Source organism: Molossus molossus, unplaced genomic scaffold, assembly GCF_014108415.1.
Source record: "Molossus molossus isolate mMolMol1 unplaced genomic scaffold, mMolMol1.p scaffold_m16_p_1, whole genome shotgun sequence".
In the NCBI taxonomy this organism is placed as follows: Eukaryota; Metazoa; Chordata; class Mammalia; order Chiroptera; family Molossidae; genus Molossus; species Molossus molossus.
This window is the reverse complement of record NW_023425344.1, coordinates 85,907-106,958: the sequence shown is the minus strand read 5'-3', so window position 1 is coordinate 106,958 and position 21,052 is coordinate 85,907. Positions and strand designations below refer to the sequence as shown.

Genomic DNA, 21,052 nt, shown 5'->3' with positions numbered 1-21,052 from the left:
GATTCCATGACACATACCCTGGGTACCCCTTTGGGATTCGCAAATACCTTATCCCGGAGTTGTTTTTTCATGTTTGTGGTATTTTGTAAAAAAGTGAATCACATTTATTAATCTTTTCCTTTATTGCCTGTCTCCCTAGGGCTTGTTTAAGAAGCCCTCCCTAGCCCAATGTTTTACCTTTCCGCTCCTTGTAAAAGTGTACGGTTTGGCTTTTATATGCAGGCCTTTAATCCACCTGGGAATTTACTGTTCACAATGTGAAGTGAGATCTAATTTTTTATCCTTTGTTATATGTGTGTGTGTACATCTATCTACATCTTTCCATCCATCCATCATCTACTCCTCCACCTGTCTCTTTATCATTTTGTCCTTTGTTGTACGGACAGCTAATTTCTCTAGTGCCCTCTTTTATCATGTTAAGCCCATTATTTCAGAGCTTTACGAAATCTATTATTATCAAGCTGTGTGTAACATCATATTTCACGTACTGATATTCTATATTTACACAATTTGTCTTCGTTTTTTTGCCCCTTGATCCACATGTCCCACACCTTTCTTCATCAAATGTTGTTCCTGGCACCTTCCATATGCATTTCCGGAGAGACGCCCACAGCCAGGGTGACCTCGCCAGGACGCAGACTGGCTTTGGGCGTGTGTGTTATTTGGGTAGAATGCCCTCTTGACAGACTTGAATCCTTCCGCCTCTGAATAGATCTCTCTCTTCACTTATCTAGGTCTTCTTTTATGTTTTTCAATAAAGTTTAATACTTTTCTCTGTAAACACCTTGCTTGGCTTTTGTTAGATTTTCCCTGAGATGCATTTTAGTTTTTGTGGCTGTTGTAAATGTTGTCTTTTTAAAAACTATCTTCTATGTGTTTGATGCTGGTTTAAAGACGATTGCTGACTTGGTACAGTAATTCTGTTCCCAGCAACACCGCGAACATTTCTCTTCGGTTCCGATAACCCATCTGTTCCAAGGTCCCTGGTGACTAGTGATGGCCGCACGCCTGTGTTGCTTCCCAGCCCGGCATGCTTTCCGGGTTACACGTTCCTCTCAGGTCTCCAACAAACCTGGAGTCCAGGGGGATGACACGACCCCTCCTTTTTTTTGTTTGTTAATATGTGGGTGCCAATCAGCTAAGACTGCGTCTGCCTCAGAGTCAGCTGCGCCCGTTCTACCTCGGACTCTGTTTCCAACCAACCCACCGCTCCTTCGCAACACGCCTCATTCTCGTGAAAAATGACGACACGGCATCCTGGTCATCTCCATTTCGGACATGATCACTGATTTCTCACTACTGAGCCTTGCAGTTCTCTTTCACCCACAAATCGATAAACCTTCTCTCCCCACCCTCCCAGTGAGTTCTGGCTTTTTTTTGGTCAATAAGTATTCTACTTTATTAAGATCACAGACGTTGTTCACAGGTGAGGTATATGATGGTCCATGACTATCTTCTTTCTTGTTTTCCCTGAGATTAACAATGGATTGATGTTCTCCAGGAATATGTGTCCAAGTCATCCCCAACTTTTGACGGGGTGGGGGGGAGAACATTCTGACCTGTATTCAAACATGCGAAGTCACCAGGACTTCCTTCCTGTGACCTCCCTCCTGACAGCTCCGTGGTCTCACACAGTCCATGGCAGGGACCTAAGCATAGCTGCGCCCGGTGTGCATGGGTGCTGTGAGCAGCCGCTGGGCTGAGTTCCTGCTGAGAGATGCTAGGCCCATGTTTGTAGAAGCTTTATTCATGATTGCCAAAATCTGGAAGCAACCAAGATGGCCCTCATCATGATGGATAAATACAATGTGGTCCATCAGACAATGGAATGTCATCCACACTAAAAGGCACTGAGTGACTGAACCATGAGAAGACACGGAGGAACCGTCAATACGCATATCTGCGTGGAAGAAGCCAATCTGAGAGGCTGCACACTGTGTGACTCCAGCTATGTGACATTCTGGAACAAGCAAAACTATCTGGACAGCAAATAATAAAAAAAAGAGAGAGAAACAAAACCAATCTCCTAAAAAAACTTTGAAAGGGGAGGAAAAACCCAGAAAGATACAGAGACAAAAAGAAAAAAGGAAAGAGGGGAAGAAGGATGAGAGAAGAGGGAACGAACCGGTGAGACAAGCTGTGTGCACGGGAGGAGGGAACATGGTCCAGATCACCTGCAAGACGGTGACGGCTCCCCCAGTCCCGAGGGAGACACAGCCACACAGGGTTCCACAGCAGACATTTCACAGACATAAATTCAGGAAGTTCACAGCCATGAATCCTCTTTGAGAAAAATTCAGGTAATGAAGTCATCCTGCAAAGAGAGGAAAGAAAATAAACAGAAAGCAGTGTGGGAAGCACTGGGGGTGAGCTGTGAGCCATTTATCACAGAGCCAAACTGACCAGTTGTGTAAATCACAGCACAAAATCTCCAGGTTATAAATTGTGATGATAACCCTGAAAGAGAATTCTGTAAGTGGGGGAAGAAAGGATGTGTAATAATTGTCATGTTTTATAGCAGGGGGTCCATAGATATGGACTAAAATAGGAAAGAGTACTTAATTTATAAAATGAACATTTTAAAATCTTCTCTTAATTTTATAGGAATATTTTATGAACTAATACTTCCTGTAATAAAAAAGTTATCCAAAGTTCAGCACTTTCTTTGGTTTCACTTTAATTTCTTTTTCTGTTAAATTCAGAAAAAAAAAAATACATTAAATACTTTAAAAATAGCAATATACAGTGAAATCTTATGTACCCAATGTCCCTTAGAGAGAGGTGTCTATCCAGTGTCAGTGATTATTAGTTCTGAGTGGTGATATTTAAAAACACTCTTTTGATGGAGCGGGACTGGAGAGATTTCATAATGCTTCTCAGAATGGCGTGCGATTTTAAACTTATGAATTGTTTACTTCTGCAACTTTCCACTTAGTATTTTTTGGTCCTTGTACATGGTGGGTAACTGAAACCTCAGAAAATGGAATTGCAGAAAAAAATGGCGGCAGAATGAATGAAAGCTACACAGACTGTCTCCGAGGACCAAATAGGAATTACAACTAAAAGAAAGACAAATCATGCCCGACTGGTGTGGCTCACTGGTTGAGCATCAACCCACACAACCAAGAGGTCACCAGTTCGATTCCTGGTCAGGGCACATGCCCAGGTTGTGGGCCTGATCCCCAGTGAGGGGGGGCATGCAGGAGGTGGCCAATCGACCTTCTCTCTCATCGAAGTTTCTGTCTCTCCCTCTCCCTTCCTCTCTCTTTAAAATCAATAAAGGAAAAAAAAAAAAGGCAAATCATCAGGAAAAACCAACTGAAAAGCAGCTGGAGAGAACCCTTATAACCAGAGACGAAAAGAGAACAACAAAACGAGCCTTGTAGGAACTGCAGAAGAGGGAGCCCATGGCAGCAGCTGAGGGCTATTTTAGCTGTGAGCAGTCAGCTAAAGGGCCAGAGCACTAAATCAGCTACAGCCACTCACCTTGGGCTCCTGGAACTGTGTGAAGAGTCTGGGACTCCTGGCTCAGGAGGGAGTTGGAAAGGAGGACACAGGGAGTTTTATGCTGAATCACTCCCTCATAGGACAGTAGCCATCTTGTTCAAAGAGCCCCTTCCCAGATCCCCAGGAGAAGCAACAGCCCCTCCCTCAGGAATTTAACACCACCAGGCCAGGCCAGAGAAAAGCAAATTGAGGCTCATTAATAGATAGAGACTGCCAGCAAGCAATTATCACACCCGCTGGAAATCCTCCTTCCTGTACATCTGAGGAATTTTTCATTCAGCTGAGGGCTACAATCCAAGGCTCATCAAGTAACAGAATAGCTAGTAAGCAAAAGCTAGAGGATAACTGAACCTTTGCTTGGCCTGCAAATCAACCCAGGAAAGTAAGACTTGACAGTGGTGTTTAACATGGGTCCTCCCATACTCATCTAAATCCAGTAGAGGGAGACACAGTCAATAGAACACCAACACCCATAGGGAAAATTTGGCAGGCTCTAAAGCCCACTGAGAGCCAAAATGATGAAACAAAGAAACAAATCCCAAATGAAAAAACAAGAGAATTCTACAGATGAGATAAATGAAATGGAATTAAGCAAGATATCAGAGGCAGAGTTCAGAGTAATGATTATGAGGAAGCTCAACAGCAGGAGTAAGGTAGAGAAACATTGAAAATCAACCAATTGGAAATGAAAAGCCACCAGTGAAAATGAAGAATGACATAGCAGAAATAAAGAACACATTGGAAGGAATAACCAGCCGAGTAGAGAAAACCGAGGATCAGAAGCAACAGGTTACTTACAACGGAACCCCCATAAGGCTATCAGCTGACTTCTCTTTATGTGCCCCTAGCGAGAACTGAACCCGGGACTCTCTGGTCCACAGTCTTATGCTCCAACAGCTGAGCCAAACCGGCCAGGGCTATCAGCTAACTTCTCAACAGAAACACTACAGGCCAGAAGAAAATGGCATGAAGTAATCAAGGTAATGAAAAAAAGGATCTGAATTTAAGATTACTCTATCCAGCAAGGCTATCATTCAAAATAGAAGGTGAAATAAAGAGCTTCCCAGACCAAAAAAAGGCTAGGGAAATATATTAGCACCAAACCAGCACTGCAAGAAATATTAAAAGGACTGCTGTAATAAGCAGAAGAAATAGAAAGAGAAACATAACCAGAGTAAACAAAAATGGCAATAAATAAGTACCTATCAATAATAACCTTAAATGTAAATGGATTAAATACTCTGATCAAAAAATACAGAGTAGCTGAATGGATAAGAAAGCATGACTCATATATATGTTGTTTACAAGAGATCCACCTCACAACAAAAGACTCACATAGGCTGAAAGTGAAGGAATGCACACAAATCTTCCAAGCTAAAAGGGAAAAAAAGGTGGGGTAGCAATACTCATATCTGATAAAACAGACTTCAAAATGAAGGCCATAAGTAGAGACAAAGAAGGCCACTACATAATATTGAAAGGATCTATCCAACAGGATAACCTTGTTAAACATATATGCACCCAACACAGGAGCACCAAAATACATTAAAAAACCTCTGGAGGACTTCAAAGGAGAAATAAACAGCAATACAATCATAGCAGAGGACTTCAACACCATGCTGACATCACTGGATAGATCCTCTAGACAAAAAATTAACAAGGAAACAGAGATTCTAAGTGATGTACTAGATAAAATGGATTTAATAGATATCTACAGAGAATTACACCCCAAAACTGCAGAATTCACATTCTTAAGTGCACATGGGACATTCTCAAAGACAGACCACATGTTAGGACACAAAATAAGTCTCTACAACTTCAAGAAGATTGAAATCATATCAAGCATCTTCTCAGATCACAATGGCATGACACTAGAAATCAATTACAATAAAAACACTCAAAAACATTCAAACACATGGAAGCTAAATAACATGTTATTAAATAATGAGTGGGTTACCATGGAGATCAAAGAAGAAATTAAAAACTTCCTGGAAACCAATGAAAATGAACACACAACAATACAATATCTATGGGATGCAGTGAAAACAGTCCTGAGAGGGAAGTTCATAGCACTACAGGCCTACCTCAAGAAACAAGAAAAATTCCTAATTGACTATCTAACCCTACAACTTAAAGAACTAGAAAGTAAACAAAAAGAAAAACCCAGAGCAAGTAGAAGGAAAGAAATAGTAAAGATCAGAGCAGAAATAAATGATGCAGAGACTAAAAAAACAATTAAAAAATTAATAAAAAAAAGAGCTGGTTCTTTGAAAAGATAAACAAGATTGATGGACCCTTAGCCAGACTCACCAAGAAACAAAGAGAAAGGACCCAAATAAAATCAGAAATGAAAGAGGAGAAGTAACAACTAACACCACAGAAATACAAAGGATCATTAAAGAACACTATGAACCAAAAAATTGAACAATCTAGGTGAAATGGACAAATTTCTAGAATCACAGTCTCCCAAAACTGAACCGGGAAGAGATAGAAAACTTGAACAGACCAATAACAATTAAGAAAATTGAGGATGTAATCAAGAAACTCAGGCCCAAATGGCTTCATGGGGGAGTTTTACCGAACACTCAAAGAAGAACTAATACCCATTCTCCTCAAACTATTCCAAAAAATCCAAGAAGAAGGAAGACTTCCAAACTTATTTTATGAGACCAGCATAATTCTAATTCCAAAACTAGATAAAGACACTACAAAGAAAGAAAACTACAGGCCAATATACCTGATGAACATAGATGCCAAAATCCTGAACAAAATATTAGGATTCAGTGATACATTGAAAAAATTATCTACCATGACCAAGTGGGATTCATCCCAGGGATGCAAGGCTGGTACAATATTCGCAAATCAATAAATATGATACACCACATAAACAAAATGAAAGATAAAAACCATATGATCATATCAATAGACATTGGAAACGCATTTGACAATATCCAGCACCCATTTCTGATGAAAACGCTCAGCAATCTGGAAATAAAGGGATCATATCTCAACATAATAAAGGCCACATATATGAAAAACCTACAGCCAACATCACACTCAATGAGCAAACACTAAAAATTTCCTCCTTAAGAACAGGAACAAGACAGGGATGCCCACTTTCGCCACTCTTATTTAACATAGCACTGCAAGTCTTAGCCACAGTAATCACAAGGAGAAAAAATAAAAGGGATCCAAATTGGAAAGAAGGAAGGGAAACTGTCATAATTTGCAGATGACATGATACTGTACACAGAAAACCCTAAAGATTCCATAAAATATCTACTAGATTTGATAAACGAATTTGGCAAAGTAGCAGAATACAAAATTAACATAAAAAAATCAACAGCATTCTTATACACCAATAATGAACTCACAGAAAGAGAAACAAACAAACAAAATCCCATTTACCATCGCAGCAAAAAAGATCAAGATACCTCGGAATAAACTTAACCAAAGAGGTAAAGGACCTGTTCGCAGAAAACTTATAGGACATTGAAAAAAGAAACAGAGGAAGACATAAAAAAGTGGAAGCATGCACCTTGTTCATAGATTGAAAGAATTAGTATAATTAAAATGTCCATACTACCCAAAGCAATCTATAGAGTCATTGCAATCCCCATTAAAATACCAATGACATATTTCACAAAACTGGAACAAATACTCCAAAAGTTTATATGGAACCAAAAAAGACCCCGAATAGCCACAGAAATCTTGAAAAAGAAGAACAAAGTAGGAGGGATCACAATATCAGGTAAAAGGTTATACTACAAAGCCATAGTAATCAAAATCGCCTGGTGCCCTGGCCGGTTTGGCTCAGTGGTTAGAGCGTCGGCCTGTGGTCCTGAGAGACCTGGGTTCGGTTCCCGCTAAGGGCATGTACCTCGGTTGCAGTTTGTCCCCGGCCCTGGTCGGTTGTGCGGGTGGCAGCCACTCGATGTGTCCCTTTCACATGGATGTTTCTCTCTCTCTATTCCTCTCTCCCCCCACCACTCTACCTGAACAAAAATGGAAAAATGTCCTCGGGTGAGAATAAAAAAAAAAAAATTGCCTGGTACTGGCACAAGAACAGGCAGATAGATCAGTGGAACAGAACAGAGAACCCAGAAATGGACCCAATACATTATGCTCAATTAATATTTGACAAAGGTGGCAAGAGCATACAATAAAGACAGCCTCTTTAATGAAAGGTGTTGGGAAAATTGGACAGTTACATGCAAAAAAATGAAACTAGACCATCAACTTACACCATACACAAGAATAAACTCAAAATGGATAGAAGACTTAAATGTGGCTCGTGAATCCATAAAAATCCTAGAAAAAAATATAGGCAACAAAATTTCAGACATCTCATGTAGCAGGATTTTCACTGATACAACCCCTAAGGCAAGAGAAACAAAGGAAAAAATGAACACATGGGGGTACATCAAACTAAAAAGCTTCTGCACAGCAAAAGAAAAAAGCATCAAAATGGAAAGGGAACCCACTGTATACGAGAGCACAATTGCCAATGATACATCAGATAAGGGGCTAATTTCCAAAATATATAGAGTGCTCATACAATTCAACAAAAGGAAGACAAAGAACCCAATGAAAAAACAGGCAAGCCCTGGCCAGTTTGGCTCAGCGGTTAGAGCGTTGGTCTGTAGTCCAGAGAGACCCGGGTTCAGTTCCCGCTAAGGGTACGAACCTCGGTTGCAGTTTGTCCCCGGCCCTGGTTGGGTTGTGCGGGAGGCAGCCACTCGATGTGTCCCTTTCACGTCGATGTTTCTCTCTCTCTGTCTCTTCCTCTCTTTCCCTCCCACTCTATCTGAACAAAAAGTGGAAAAATGTCCTTGGGTGAGAATTAAAAAAAAAATAAAAAAAAAATAAATGGGCAGAGGACCTAAATAGACACCTCTCCAAACAGGACATACAAATGGCCAAGAGACATACGAAAAAATGCTCAACGTCACTAATCATCAGAGAGATGCAAATTAAAACAACAATGAGTTATCACCTCTCACCTGTCAGAATGGCCGCCATCAACAAATCATCAAACAAGTGTTGGCGAGGGTGTGGAGAAAAGGGGACTCGAGTGCACTGCTGGTGGGAATGCAGACTGGTGCAGCCACTGTGGAAAACAATATGGTGTTACCTCAAAAAATTAAAAATTGATCTGCCATTTTACCCAGTGATCCCACTTTTGGAATATATCCAAAGAAGCCTGAAACACCAATCAGAAAGAACATGTGCACCCCCATGTTCACAGCAGCACTATTTACAGTAGCTAAGATCTGGAAACAGCCCACATGCCCATCAGCAGATGAGTGGATACAAAAGCTGTGGTACATGTACACAATAGAACACTAAGCAGCTGTAAGAGAGATTTCATATCGTTGGCTATGACATGGAGGGACCTGGAGAGTATTATGCTGAGTGAAATAAGCCAGTCAGAGAAAGACCAATACCACATGATTTCTCTTATCTGTGGAATATCATGAACAAAATAAGGGGATGAACAAAATAGACCCAGAGACACAGAAAAGAGGGTTCATACTGACAAACCCAGAGGGATGGAGTGTGGGAGGGGTGGGAAGAGAAAAACCAAAGAACTCATATGCTCGTGTGCCTCACCATGAACACAGACAAGAATGCCGGGAGGGGCTGATGCGGGGAGCGGGAGCAGGGGTCAATGGGGGAAAAAGGAGAAAAACATCTGTAACAAAAACTAATTAATGAAATAAAATAAAAATACTTTCTTTTAAAAATGTGTATTTAAAATTAAAAATGACAAGTGCTATCAAGTCACTATTTCCTAAAACGAGGGGCAGATCCTGGAGGCGAGGCGCGGGGAGGAGTGAAGAGGGACAGGAAGGCCATAGGTTATGAGAACGGCTGCGCTCAATCTCCTCCCTCCTCTTAGACCATTGCTTTTCCTCATCGGTAGTTCTAAGGCCACAGTGGGTCAAGCTGCTGTGTCCTGTGGTGACTGTGAAAATAGTGTCTCCTCCAGGCAAGAACAATGCTGATTGGATGAGACCCCACCTGTGATCCACAAGCCATGTCACAGGGACCACGCACCAGCTGTGCTCGGACCTCCAGGCCGTCTCCAGGAAAACCCCTTGCCACAGAATGCCACAGTCACCTGACAGAACGGCAGCCTGGTGGTTTGGGTTTGGGCTCGTGGCAGACACGTCCTTGAAAACCCAGGGAGACGGCTGCTCAGGCACAGCCCTCAGTATGTGCTGTGCATCACGAAGTCTGAGTGTCCACTTGCCTCTGTGCTTCCAACATTTAGAATGTTCTGTTGAGACTGTTTGGTGACATAAGTAGCAACTTTTGGCTTTGCATAATGAACTGTATCACCGTGTGGAATCGTTATTTTCCCGATGAGACTGTGACAGACCGACACCTGGGGAGGTCCCTTCAGGAGACAAGACGGATGGATGCGGCCAAGCGCAGCAGAGCGTGGCTCACTGAGGTGGTTTTTCAGATTGCACAGTACAACTAAGCTTCCTTTTCAAAATAGCTTTATTTCGAAATAGTTTAAATCTCACAAGAAGTTGCAAAAAACAGTACAGAGTCCCCTGTCCCCTTCCCCAGCTTCCCCACAGGACTTGTGGAGGAGACTAGCGCTAACTCGGGCAGACGAGCGGGGGTGGGGGGGCCTGCCTCACGCGCTCACTGCTTTTTCCTCTGTCACCTTTAAGAAACTGCCATTGGTTGTTTCAGTGCAGTATTAAAAAAGAGCAGCCACAGTGACCAGAAAAGGAATGGAAATACTCCTCCCTTTGCCGGCAACAGGCATGTGTGACCACACATGAGAACAGGCAGTGCAGAACCCCACTATCCTCAACGAGCCAGACATTCAGGGATTTGCAGAAATATAAGATAATGCCACTCATCCTGCTTAATATTTGTTTGGAAAAGTTATTTTTCTTAAAAATATGTATTAACATACAAGTTTAAATCTTTATTTTTAAATAAATAAATACATTTTTTAAAAAATGTTTTAATTTTAAACGCCATCAGTGGAATGCTGGAGCCCACATCAAGAGAAGCTCCGTGGGCCCAGGGTTCCCAAGGCACGGCGGGGCCTGAGCTCCTCGCACAGGAGCCCCCCGGCTGCTGGGCTCCCTGAGGGTCACACACACAACACCTCGCAACTTTTTATGCACCTATTTAAGCACACAGATTTGGTCGTATCATAACTTACCCAGAGGAAATGAAAAGTTCACAAGTTTCTGGAGTGATTGTCAAGAGGAGAATATGATTCATATTCAAATGAAGTATTTTATTTTATTTTTTATCCTCACCCGAGGACATTTTTTTTTGATATTTTGTTCAGATAGAGTGGGAGGGAGAGAGAATTATCAATGTGAAAGGGACACATCGAGTGGTCGCCACCCACATGACCCAACTGGACAAACTGCAACCGAGGTACATGCCCTTAGCGGACACTGAACCTGGATCTCTCTAGACCGCAGGCTGATGCTCTAACCGCTGAGCCAAACCGGCCAGGGCTCAAACGAAGTATTTTAAAGTGACCTTTTATTAAGCCACTTACTACTGAATTTAAATTCAAGCACAGTAGTCCAAGATGTAAGCTATTCATCAACATTGTGGAATTCGCATCTTTTTAGAATAAACCTGCATTCAAACTTGTGTTTACTGATCGGATCCATGAAGCAGACGGCTGACTTCAGGAGGCTGCTGCTCTCCCAGAGCGCGACTGCACGCGGGCCTGGTCCACGGCGGCGAAGCCCACACAGAGGGCGGCTGTGACGAGCAGGTGCATTCCCTCATACAGCAGCTTCGGAGAAAACACGCTCCAGATGAACAAGTGGTAGCGCAGGGCCGTCACCAGGACGACGTACACAGACGCGGGGGCCGAGCAGACCAGTGCATAGCAGAAGCCCGCCCGCCGCAGTGCGGAGCCGCTGCCAACAGAGGGAGACGGTGTTAGTCCCTGCCACTCTGCATCACGGGAGGCGCACACGTCACTGACATTTTTATTTTGAAAACAACAGGTAATTCTTGCTCCTTGGTCTGGTCAGCCTGGTGGGCAGAGCCTGCATTTCCAGTGGGCACAGTGGTGCCCCTCCTGCCCCTCTCCAGTGCTGCCGCAGTCTGGAGTATTTCTGAATGCTGCACCCCATGTCTGCTCAGTTATCTATGTGGTAGTGACAAGCATGTACCACTCTACTACCACCTATAGTATAAAACACAAGAGAATCACACAAGACTATGAACAACTATATGCCGGCCAACTGAACAATCTGAGAAACACAAATTCCTAGATACATATAATCTTCCAAGACTGAGTCAAGAAGAAAGAAAATTTGAACAGACTGATTAGGAATGAAATCAGATCAATAATCAAAAGCTCCCACAAACAGAAGTCCTGGGTTGGAGGTAAACTCTACCAAACACTCAGAAGCGCTGATGCTGTTCTGGGCCCTTAAACCGCACCGAGAACTCCAGGAGGGAAGGCTCCCAGCTCACCCGTGTGACCAGCACGAACCGAACTCCAAAGCCACATTACAAAAACAGACAATTACAGAGGCAAAAATCCTCAACAAAATATTAGCAACCCAAATCCAGCAATACACTGAAAAGACAAAACCGCAATCACGGCTCATGCCTGTGCCCGTACGACAGAGGCCAGAGCACACAGTGGTGCGAAGACAGTCTCCTCAATGTTGGTGGAGACGAGACAGACACGTAAGACCACCTTACACCATTTATAAGCATCAACTCAAAATGGATCAGACCTCGGCATCAGCACAGTGGGCTCCTTCCTCCTCGCACACACACCTGGCTGCCCCCACGTGCTCCCCTGGACAGGCTGGTCCCTGCTGCCCGGATGCCCTGCGCTGGGATGCCGTCCTGACCCTGGTGCTCTGGCTCGGGGTGGAACAGGTTCACTCTGCGACCCCTCAGACCATGAGCTCCCGCAGCATGTCCTTGTGTGCAACATGGGTCCCCACCCACCCGTGAGCAGGACCCTGAGTGCGCGTCACCTCCGGGGACCACCGGCAAGGCAGGGAGACCTGGAGCAGCTCTGTGAACGGACGGGCGTGGCTCCCTCGCTGCTCCTCTCTGGGGAGCCTCTGTGCTCGGCCTGGAGCCGGTGCCCTTCTCAACCAAAGTGGACAGGGGTCTCCCATGGCCACAACCCAGAGTGACCACTGCTGTCACCTCTGCGAGGGCGATCTGCCTTTTTTTTTTTTTAATCCTCGCCCGAGGACATTTTTCCATTTTTTGTTCATATAGAGGAGGAGGAAGAGAGAGAGAAACATCGACGTGAAAGGGACACATCGAGTGGCTGCCTCCTGCAGGACCCAACCAGAGACGGGGACAAACTGCAACCGAGGTACATGCCCTTAGCGGGACCTGAACCCGGGTCTCTCTGGACCGCAGGCCGACGCTCTAACCACTGAGCCAAACCGGCCAGGGTGGGATCTGCTCTTGAGAGGGATGGACACCAGCCCTGCATCAGACTCCGCTGAGGGACAGAGGAGGAGCTGCACCTGCTGGGTTCTGAACTCAGGAAGTTCACCAAGTGGCTGGCCCACAGCACGGGTCCCGCGTACGTCGCAAAGGCAGTCAGGAACATGGCTGGGATCTCCACATAGGTGTTCAGGCCCACAAAGCCCGCCGAGATGTCCACTGTGGTGATGTTGTTGGAGTTTCCCTGGAATGCAGGAGACAGCGCTGACATGGCTGCTCACAGCACGGCCCCTGGTGACCATGACAAACCCGCCATGGCCACAGCAACAGGGACACAGGGAGCCCTGGCTCCGTGCACCCCTCTGTCCCGCTGACCCTGGACACACTGTTCCTCCACCAGCGGCTCCTCACAAGGCGAGGAGCAAGCGCAAGGTCTGACCTTTGAGAAACTACACAGACAGAAGTCTGCTGACGAATTATGGCAAATCCCAAATTTCCTCAGATGCATCTACTTAACAGACACACCCACCCCCACCCCCTCAACACCGTGGACCCTGTCTGAGGGCTGCCTGCGACCTGGGGGCACTCGCTGCAGCCTGAGGGCAGCGTTCCCCTCTGAGGGCTCGTCTGATGGGTGGACACTGCCGCTGGGCCACATGCAACTTTCCTCAAGAATTCAGGACATTTTCCTTTGTCCCAGCCCAGTGAGGGCACCTCCACTGAGCTGTTCACCCAATGGCCCAGGCCTGTGGCTCTGCAAACTGAGCCATCAACCCCAGGGCCCTCCCTGGCTGCCTGTCATTCCAGGCGGTCACGGGGTCACAGTGGTGGACCTCCAAACATCCTGCCCTTGCCAGCTGACCTCAGGCCCATTCCTTGACAATAACCCCTCACATGGCTTCCCCTTTAATCCACTTTACCCATGGCCACCTGGGCTCCCCCAATGACATAACGCCTCTTAGCAGACCTCTCCAGAGGTGCTGGGGAGAGAACAGCATCCCAAACGCTAGGTAGTTTGAGGAGAAATGTGACGAGCGTGGAGGAGCAGGTCTGACTTGAGAAGCGAGGTCCACAGATGTGAACTGTTTGTGCGGTGAAGGTAAGGCCCGAGGCAAGGCGTTGGGTTCTCACTGAATCCTCAGCAGTCCTGACACGGTGCCACGTGATCCTTCGTGTACAGGTGGGAAACTGAGGCAGAGACCCAGGGACCTGTGGAAGGCCAGCAGCACTCCCGACTGTGCTCCAGGACACGTGACAGGGGTGGCTCTGGGGACCCACTATGGCCCCTGCATAGCTGCTTGGGGCAGTGGTGCAAGAAGCATCTGTGTGGACTCTGCCTGCTGACGGATCCCAGCACCTAAGTGGTGGGTGGGGCAGGAACCGCAGACCACTGGACACGTGACTGTGGCTGCCCCAGGCAGCACCTGACATGCAACAGCACCAGCCCTGTGGAACGAGGCCCACGCTGCAGAGATAGGTGGGACCTGGAGCTGAAGCCTCACCTGGGCACGACCAAGGCTCCTCAGTGCCCCCAACCCCGAGGCTCAGGGCTGCCAGGCTGCTGGCCAGTGAGTGTCGCACTCAGGAGCCAGCGGGCCGGCACACCATCAGTCCACAAACATGCAGACACACCACAGTTGTGACTGGGCAGGTGCTGGCCAGCTGGCCGTGCAGCAGGAACCCCACGTCTGTCAGCGCTGACGTCTGGCACAGTGCCTGGGTGCCCGGGGAAGGGAAACGGACTTGGTGACAGCCCTCCTCACGCACATCCGAGTGAGGGCCGGTCTTCCACAGACCTCTGGGAGGGGCAGCCACCAAGAACAGGCCTGAGCAGGATTTCCAGACAGAGTGAACTGAGGCTGACACTGGCCAGTTGGCAACGTCTGCTGACACAGCGACTCCGGGCAGTGGCCCTGACGCAGGTGCACCAGTGAAAGGGAGAGGAGCAGACTAGGTGGGAAGGACTGGACCTGCCCAGCGCTCTGATGCCGTGCTCACGGCTGGGTCGTCTTCCCCGTTCCCAGTTGGCCTCTGAAACACAGATACTCAACATCCTAGAGACACAGCAGAGGTCAGGCTGTAGGGGGCCAAGTGATGGAACTTCTCGCCTGGCATCCTGGTCACAGTGGGTCCTCCGTCACACCTTCCTGTGCCTCTTCGCTGGGCTCCGGCTCCAGGCCGCGGAGGTGCACTCAGGGCTGTGCAGACAGTCAGGCCTCGAGGCCCACTCAGCCCAGCCACCTGCTGCTCCTCAGGCTGGTTTCATCTCAACCTTCTTTCCCACCCAAGGAAACTAAGGTACAGCAGGCACCTTGCTCAGAGCTGCCGCCACCACGGCTGATGGCAGCCTCGTCCAGGAACCTCCGCGCTGGAGAGAGGACTGCAGAGGCCTCGAGGGGCAGCACTGGCTGCAGTGTGGGAGGCAGAGGGAAAGCAGGTGTAAGGAATAAGGGGGCATGGATGGACTAAGGTCAGAGGCAGGGCCTGGTCAGGTCACTTGTCAGGGCTTTACCCTGCACCCTTCTGGGCTTCAGGGGAAGCCATGCAGGTGGGCTGCTGTGGTGAGGCTGGGAGCGCCGAGAAACCAGGAGAGGAGGAGAGGTGGGAGGAGGCCCAGGCTGACTTCTGAACACACAGAGGAAGACAAATCTCCAGGTCTGAACAGAAGAGGCGGCGGGAGGAGCCACAGCCCATGGAGAACGACGGGAACACGCAATGACGGGAGACACGCAGTAGCTTGTGCAGTTGCTGGCCAGGGTGTGAAGCAGGGAGGAAACCCCGTGGGAACCTCTGGAAGTGACGGGGTTAAGGGTGGCAATACAAGCGGGCTGGGATGTAACGGTCCCTCTGAGGATGGGAGCGGTACCTCTGTCCACCTGTCTAGGTGCCCTTCCAAGTACAAAGCTGCACACTGAGGTCTATCCTGAGGCGGCTTGGACTTGCCTCAGGAGCCCTTCGCCCTGGAGGGGTGTGCGATGCTGGGTTCAGAGACTGGTGCTGGGCAGGCACACCGAGGCGGGACGGCAGGAGTGCTGTCCTCCCAGCAGACAAGGTGGCAGGTGTGCGGTGCTTCCTGTGCTGTGCACGAGCCCGCACGGGAGCCACGAGCCCCCACGGGAGCCACGAGCCCCCGGGCACGTCTGTCTCACACGACAAACTGTATGGTGTCTCATAAAACACGAGAGACTGACGCATCCATTCTGCACTGACAGCTCCTTCCCCGAACAAACACTGACTTTCCAACTTACGGTAAGTTTTCTTATTGAAAAACTAAAAGATAAATGATAAAAAGTTAGTGGTCTACCTGAACACCTACCTGAAAATAGAAGAATGCCTGACCGAACCAATAGTGCATGACGGCGACCTCAGCGGCGCCGTGCTTCAGGGGTCTCCAGATGTACTTGGTCATCACTGTCTGGATCAAGAGGCTACACACCAGGACGGGAAGGTTGTGTGGCCTGAAGAGCAGGGCGGCCAGGAGCACTAATCCACTGTACACATCCCACAGTCCCACAGTCTTGACTGTGGCGCCTGCAGCGAGGACTTGAGATTTAAGCAAGTCTTTGGTGCCCGTGAACAGAATGCCAAGGACAAACACATAGACAAAACGAGCTTCAATAATGCCCCTAAAATAAAAGTAAAACAAGTTAGATTTTTAGCACCATCTAGAAAAACTTAAATGCACATTTTCCCATGAAAACCGCATTTCCACTCAGCTGGCTAACAAGCCACAGCCCCACCCACCGGGTGCCCAGTGGAAGTGGGCATCTGCCTCTGCACACTGGCCCCAGGGCCCCTCCAAAGGAGCTGGTGCATGGAAACCTCCTTCCTCTCGCCCAGAATCACCTGGGTGCAAGACACTGTTCATGTCCTACGGTCCAGCTCTGCCAGGAGCTTCCACAAGCTCAGATGCCGAGATACACCTGCACGTCCACAACCAGATTTGAGTAGGTACTTGCGTGTGTCTGTGCACGCACATGGTGTGGTACAAACTGTGGGTCCGGAGAAAGGCAGGGCTGGGTGAATCTGGGTTCTGCCACTTCCTAGCTCTGTTATTATGGGCAAGTTAATTAAGACTTTATTATTCATAAATGAAGAGAAATGGCACCTGCATCTCACAAAGCTGTCTTGGGAATTAAACGAGAGTGCACGTCCTGTGTCTGCACACAGCGAGGGCTGTGGCGTCCCGTGTCTGCACACAGTGAATATTGTAAATCAAGTATTTCAGCACTTCATTCAGTTCTCTGTAAAGAACACAATTTATGACACTAGGCCAACCAACCTCATCTTACGAAATACACATTCCTCAAACACACTTAAGTAAATTTCATAAAGCAAATATTTTATAATAAAAAGGACAATCATTTAAAGTAATGCTAAGTAAAAAATTTTTTAATGTAATAATCACCATAATAATGTACGTTTTGAAAAAATAAACTTGCGTATCTCAGATCTTAGAAAGGTTTATGCATTTTTAAAAAATTGTCTTGAGGCCCTGGCCGGTTTTGCTCAGCGGTTAGAGCATCAGCCTGCGGTCTAGAGACCCGAGTTTGGTTCCCGCTAAGGGCACACGTACCTCGGTTGCAGTTTGTCCCCAGCCCGGGTTGACTTGTGTGGGTGGCAGCTACTCGATGTGTCCCTTTCGATGTTTCTCTCTCTCTCTCTTCCTCTCTCCCTCCTACTCTACCTGAACAAAAAATGGAAAAATGTCCTCAGGTGAGGATAAAAAACAAAACAAAAAAACCCACCTGTCCTTAGTGAGTTTAATTCAAACAATGTCCACTGTGTGCCCGACCAGGCCTGTCTCAGAGCCACACGTTGCCACAGAGCTGCGGTCAGGTGTATCCACAGCCCAAATGTGCGCCGAGCTAGACAGACTCAGAGGGTTAAAGAAGAGAGGCCCGACGAGCCAGAGAAGCTCACAGAAGAGAGGGCTGGGCGCTGTGTCTCAAGATGCCAGGGCAGGCTGAATGGCGGCCAGGAGGAAGGGCCCCACCCAGGCCTGGCCTCCCACGCCCGCTAAACCTGGGCTTCAGCTGAGAAGAGCCAGGAGTTAAATGTACCGATGGGCAGCACCCGGGGTCTGAAAGGAGTGAGAGCTGTCAGGTGATCCAAAATCAGGACAGCTCTGGAATGGGGCAGGTAAGGACGCAGACGGACGTGGCACCGGATGGAAGGGCAGGGTGAGGAGCAGGGCATCTGCAGGAGGAATGCGAACCAGGCAGTGCAGACTGACCGAAGGGCACACTGGCTACAGTGCACGTGCCTGTGAAAGGGAGGCTGCGGACCCCAGTCTGGAGTGAGTGATGCTGGAATCAGGCACATCCATCTGAGAGGAAGGAGGGACCTATTCATGTGTCACACTGAGAGACTCAGACAGACACCACCACCCTGAAATGTGACTTCCAGCCCTGACACGTGCCCAGTCTCAGACTCAAAAGTGCACACCTTTTGAGATGTCTGCACACCATCCTGTCCCCACCTGGCCTCCCCTTCTCAGGTGAAGGCCCACAGCCCTCCTGTCCCCAGGCCCTTGGCATCAACTCGACTCCCTGCACCTGTTGGCAGGTTGTTTCCAGAGGTGCACTTGTGCCCCGTGGCCTCCCACATGGCCTGGCACAGCCCTCTGCTTTCACCCTGACCTTTGAGAGAAGATGACAAGTGGTTTTCTTCCTCTAATTAGAAAAGTAACACAGGCCCTGGCTGGTTTGCTCAGCGGTTAGAGCGTTGGCCTGCAGGCCAAAGAGTTGAGAGTTTGATTCCAGTCAAAGGTACATACCTTGGTTGCAGTTCGTCCCCGGCCCTGGCTGGGTCATGTGGGAAGCAACCAGTCAATGTGTCTCTCTCTTTCTCTCCTTCTCTCTCTCTCCTTCCCTCCCTCCCTCTCACTCCATCTGAGATAAAAAGAAAAGTGACTCAGAACCAAGCGAAGCAGACGACCAGCCCACCCGTGACCTGTGTCCCGAGTACTGTGACATCTCCCAGTGACAGGCGGAGCCTTGGGTGATGGGGAGATGCACCTGTGCATGAGCTCGGCCTTCGCACACCCTATGAAAACACACCGCTCACCGCACTCCGAGGGGCAGCAGGAGCTGAGAAAAGAGCTCTGCTGGCACGGAGGTCGCCCACCACCGCTGCCCTTCTCAGTCTGTGCCGCCGAGGGCTGCGGGCAGAGCGCGTGTGCCCCGGCCAGGCTTCCTCTCGGCGTGTTTTCCGGAGAAAAGGTCTGTGAGCGCACACCTGGGTCAGAGGTTCTGCACGTTTCACAACCAGTCCTTGGCCACTGCCCCACCCACGTCGCGTTACACACAGACCTGCAGACAGTATGCCTGACCCAGCCGGCATGCCGCCGCCCCTCAGAGGGGTTCACTGCGAACCACGAGCTGCTTTCCGCTGCTCCCCACTGCAGGAACACCCAGTCATTTCCCTGCTTTCTCACGAGCAAAACAGACCTTTCAGATTCCTTATTTCAAAAAATCCCTTATTTAAAGAAATTGCCCTCAAACACCTCACTCCCGAGAGACTGTGCCTCTTCCCCCAGAACAAAGAGGGAGCAAGCAGTTCGCTGAGGTGTCCTGGGCCCCAGGAACTGTTGGCAGAATCACTTCAAACAAGACTCCAACGTCCCAGACAGCACGTTGCCTCACAGCTGCACCCAGAACCTCAAGCTCCCCGGGTCTGCCGCACACTACCTTGAAACAGCTGTGCTGCCTCGCTGCCATGGCAACAGCACGTGGCCGATGGATGCCCGGTAGCAGTAGATGCCCAGCAGGCCAAGCGCCATGGCCACTCTGGACATCGGGGAGCACCTGCTCTGAACCAGCGCAAAGACCGCGACGAGGGAGAGGGCGGCCAGGACAGAGAGCTCGGCTTTGTGATCGGAGCTGAAATGGAATGGAAAATGCCCAAAATTACTGACAGTAGAACGAGCAATGTCATGGATCTAGACTGAGTGGCTAAGGGCTGTACTAAAAAAAGTGATCTTCCTGAAAAGCATGAAATAAAAATCACTGGCGATTTAGATTCAGACCGAGGCTGTCGCGGTGCAGCAGACGCAGGCTGGGACGTGGACTCCCCTTCTCAGGGGGGGGTGCCCACCGCCGGCTCTGCCCGGCCAGGGCAGTCACGCTTCCCCCACCACAGGTGGGGAGACGCTGGGCAAGCCATGTGTTTCCCAAGACACCCCCCTTCATGGGGACACACACCTCCTGGTGTGACCGCCTCCCCGATGTGAGCCCCCAGGGCAGGGCTGCCCACGCCCATCACTCATGAATCCCAGACACACAGCAGCTGTAAGTGGATGAGTGACTGCTCCACTGAGGTACACACACACACAGATACACACAAAACACGCCTCTGAAACACAGGGGCAGATGTGGTCAGGGTCAGGGTCAGGACGTGGGTCCCGGAGACAGCAGGTGTGATGGGACCACTCTGGCCTCGTCCTTGCTCTGGGGGTTGTCACATGGGTGCCTACTCATTGTTCCGTGTAAACTGGACATTTCATGCGCTGTCCTGGGGTAACTGTCACAACAGAGAGGAACAGAAGGCAAGTCTAGGCCCCTCTCAAGTAGCTCTGCTGTGCAGGAGTGGGGTCCCCTCGCAGCCACCACGTAGGGACAACCTGTGACGCAGGAGGGAGCCCTGACCAGGGGGCCAGCTCCAGTGTGTGGAGAAGGATCCAGATGGAGCAGTGGGTGCACCTGGGTCGGAGGGGGAGCAGGGCTGTGGCTGCCCGCACACCTGCGGGCTGGACCAGCTGACTGCCTGCCCTGCTGCCGTTTGCATTCAGGAGGGTCCCTGTCGTCCTTGTGCCTCGTGTGCTCAGGCTCAGATCCCTCTGCTCCCTCAGCCGCCTGGGGACAGCGGCGTCCTCTCCAGGGCCACTGTGAGGGAGAGAGGAGTGGGCTTGCGGCAGCCCTCGCCCCACAGCGCTGCAGGGACGAGCAACGTGGTCAGTGCCTGGGGAGCTTCCCACAGAATGATCTGGCCAGAGGAATAAATGAGTGTACAGGCTGTGAGACGCATGTCAAGCTGCTTCTCTAAAGCACTGTGTCAACATGTGGTTCCAGGGTCCTTGGGTCCTACCCAGGCTGGGTGTCTCCCCTTTGTC

The 21,052-nt window shown here is 48.8% G+C and overlaps 1 protein-coding gene across 5 annotated transcripts in view; it reads right to left on the bottom strand.

The window, feature by feature from the left end:
* Positions 1-10,963: 10,963 nt before the first annotated feature.
* Positions 10,964-21,052, bottom strand: part of PIGG (phosphatidylinositol glycan anchor biosynthesis class G) — a 29,134-nt gene continuing 19,045 nt past the window's right edge. The window contains exons 10-14 of one of the 5 annotated variants that reach the window (XM_036280097.1): positions 20,643-20,825; positions 19,632-19,823; positions 16,256-16,565; positions 13,020-13,183; positions 10,964-11,426 (exon numbers count right to left, since the gene is read on the bottom strand). In XM_036280097.1, coding sequence (XP_036135990.1) covers positions 11,189-11,426; positions 13,020-13,183; positions 16,256-16,565; positions 19,632-19,823; positions 20,643-20,825 — 1,087 coding nt within the window. In that variant the 3' untranslated portion in view covers positions 10,964-11,188. Of the gene's footprint in view, positions 11,427-13,019; positions 13,184-16,255; positions 16,566-19,631; positions 19,824-20,642; positions 20,826-21,052 lie in introns of those variants that run through there. The other 4 variants (XM_036280105.1, XM_036280110.1, XM_036280120.1 and 1 more) reach the window with 4 other exon arrangements.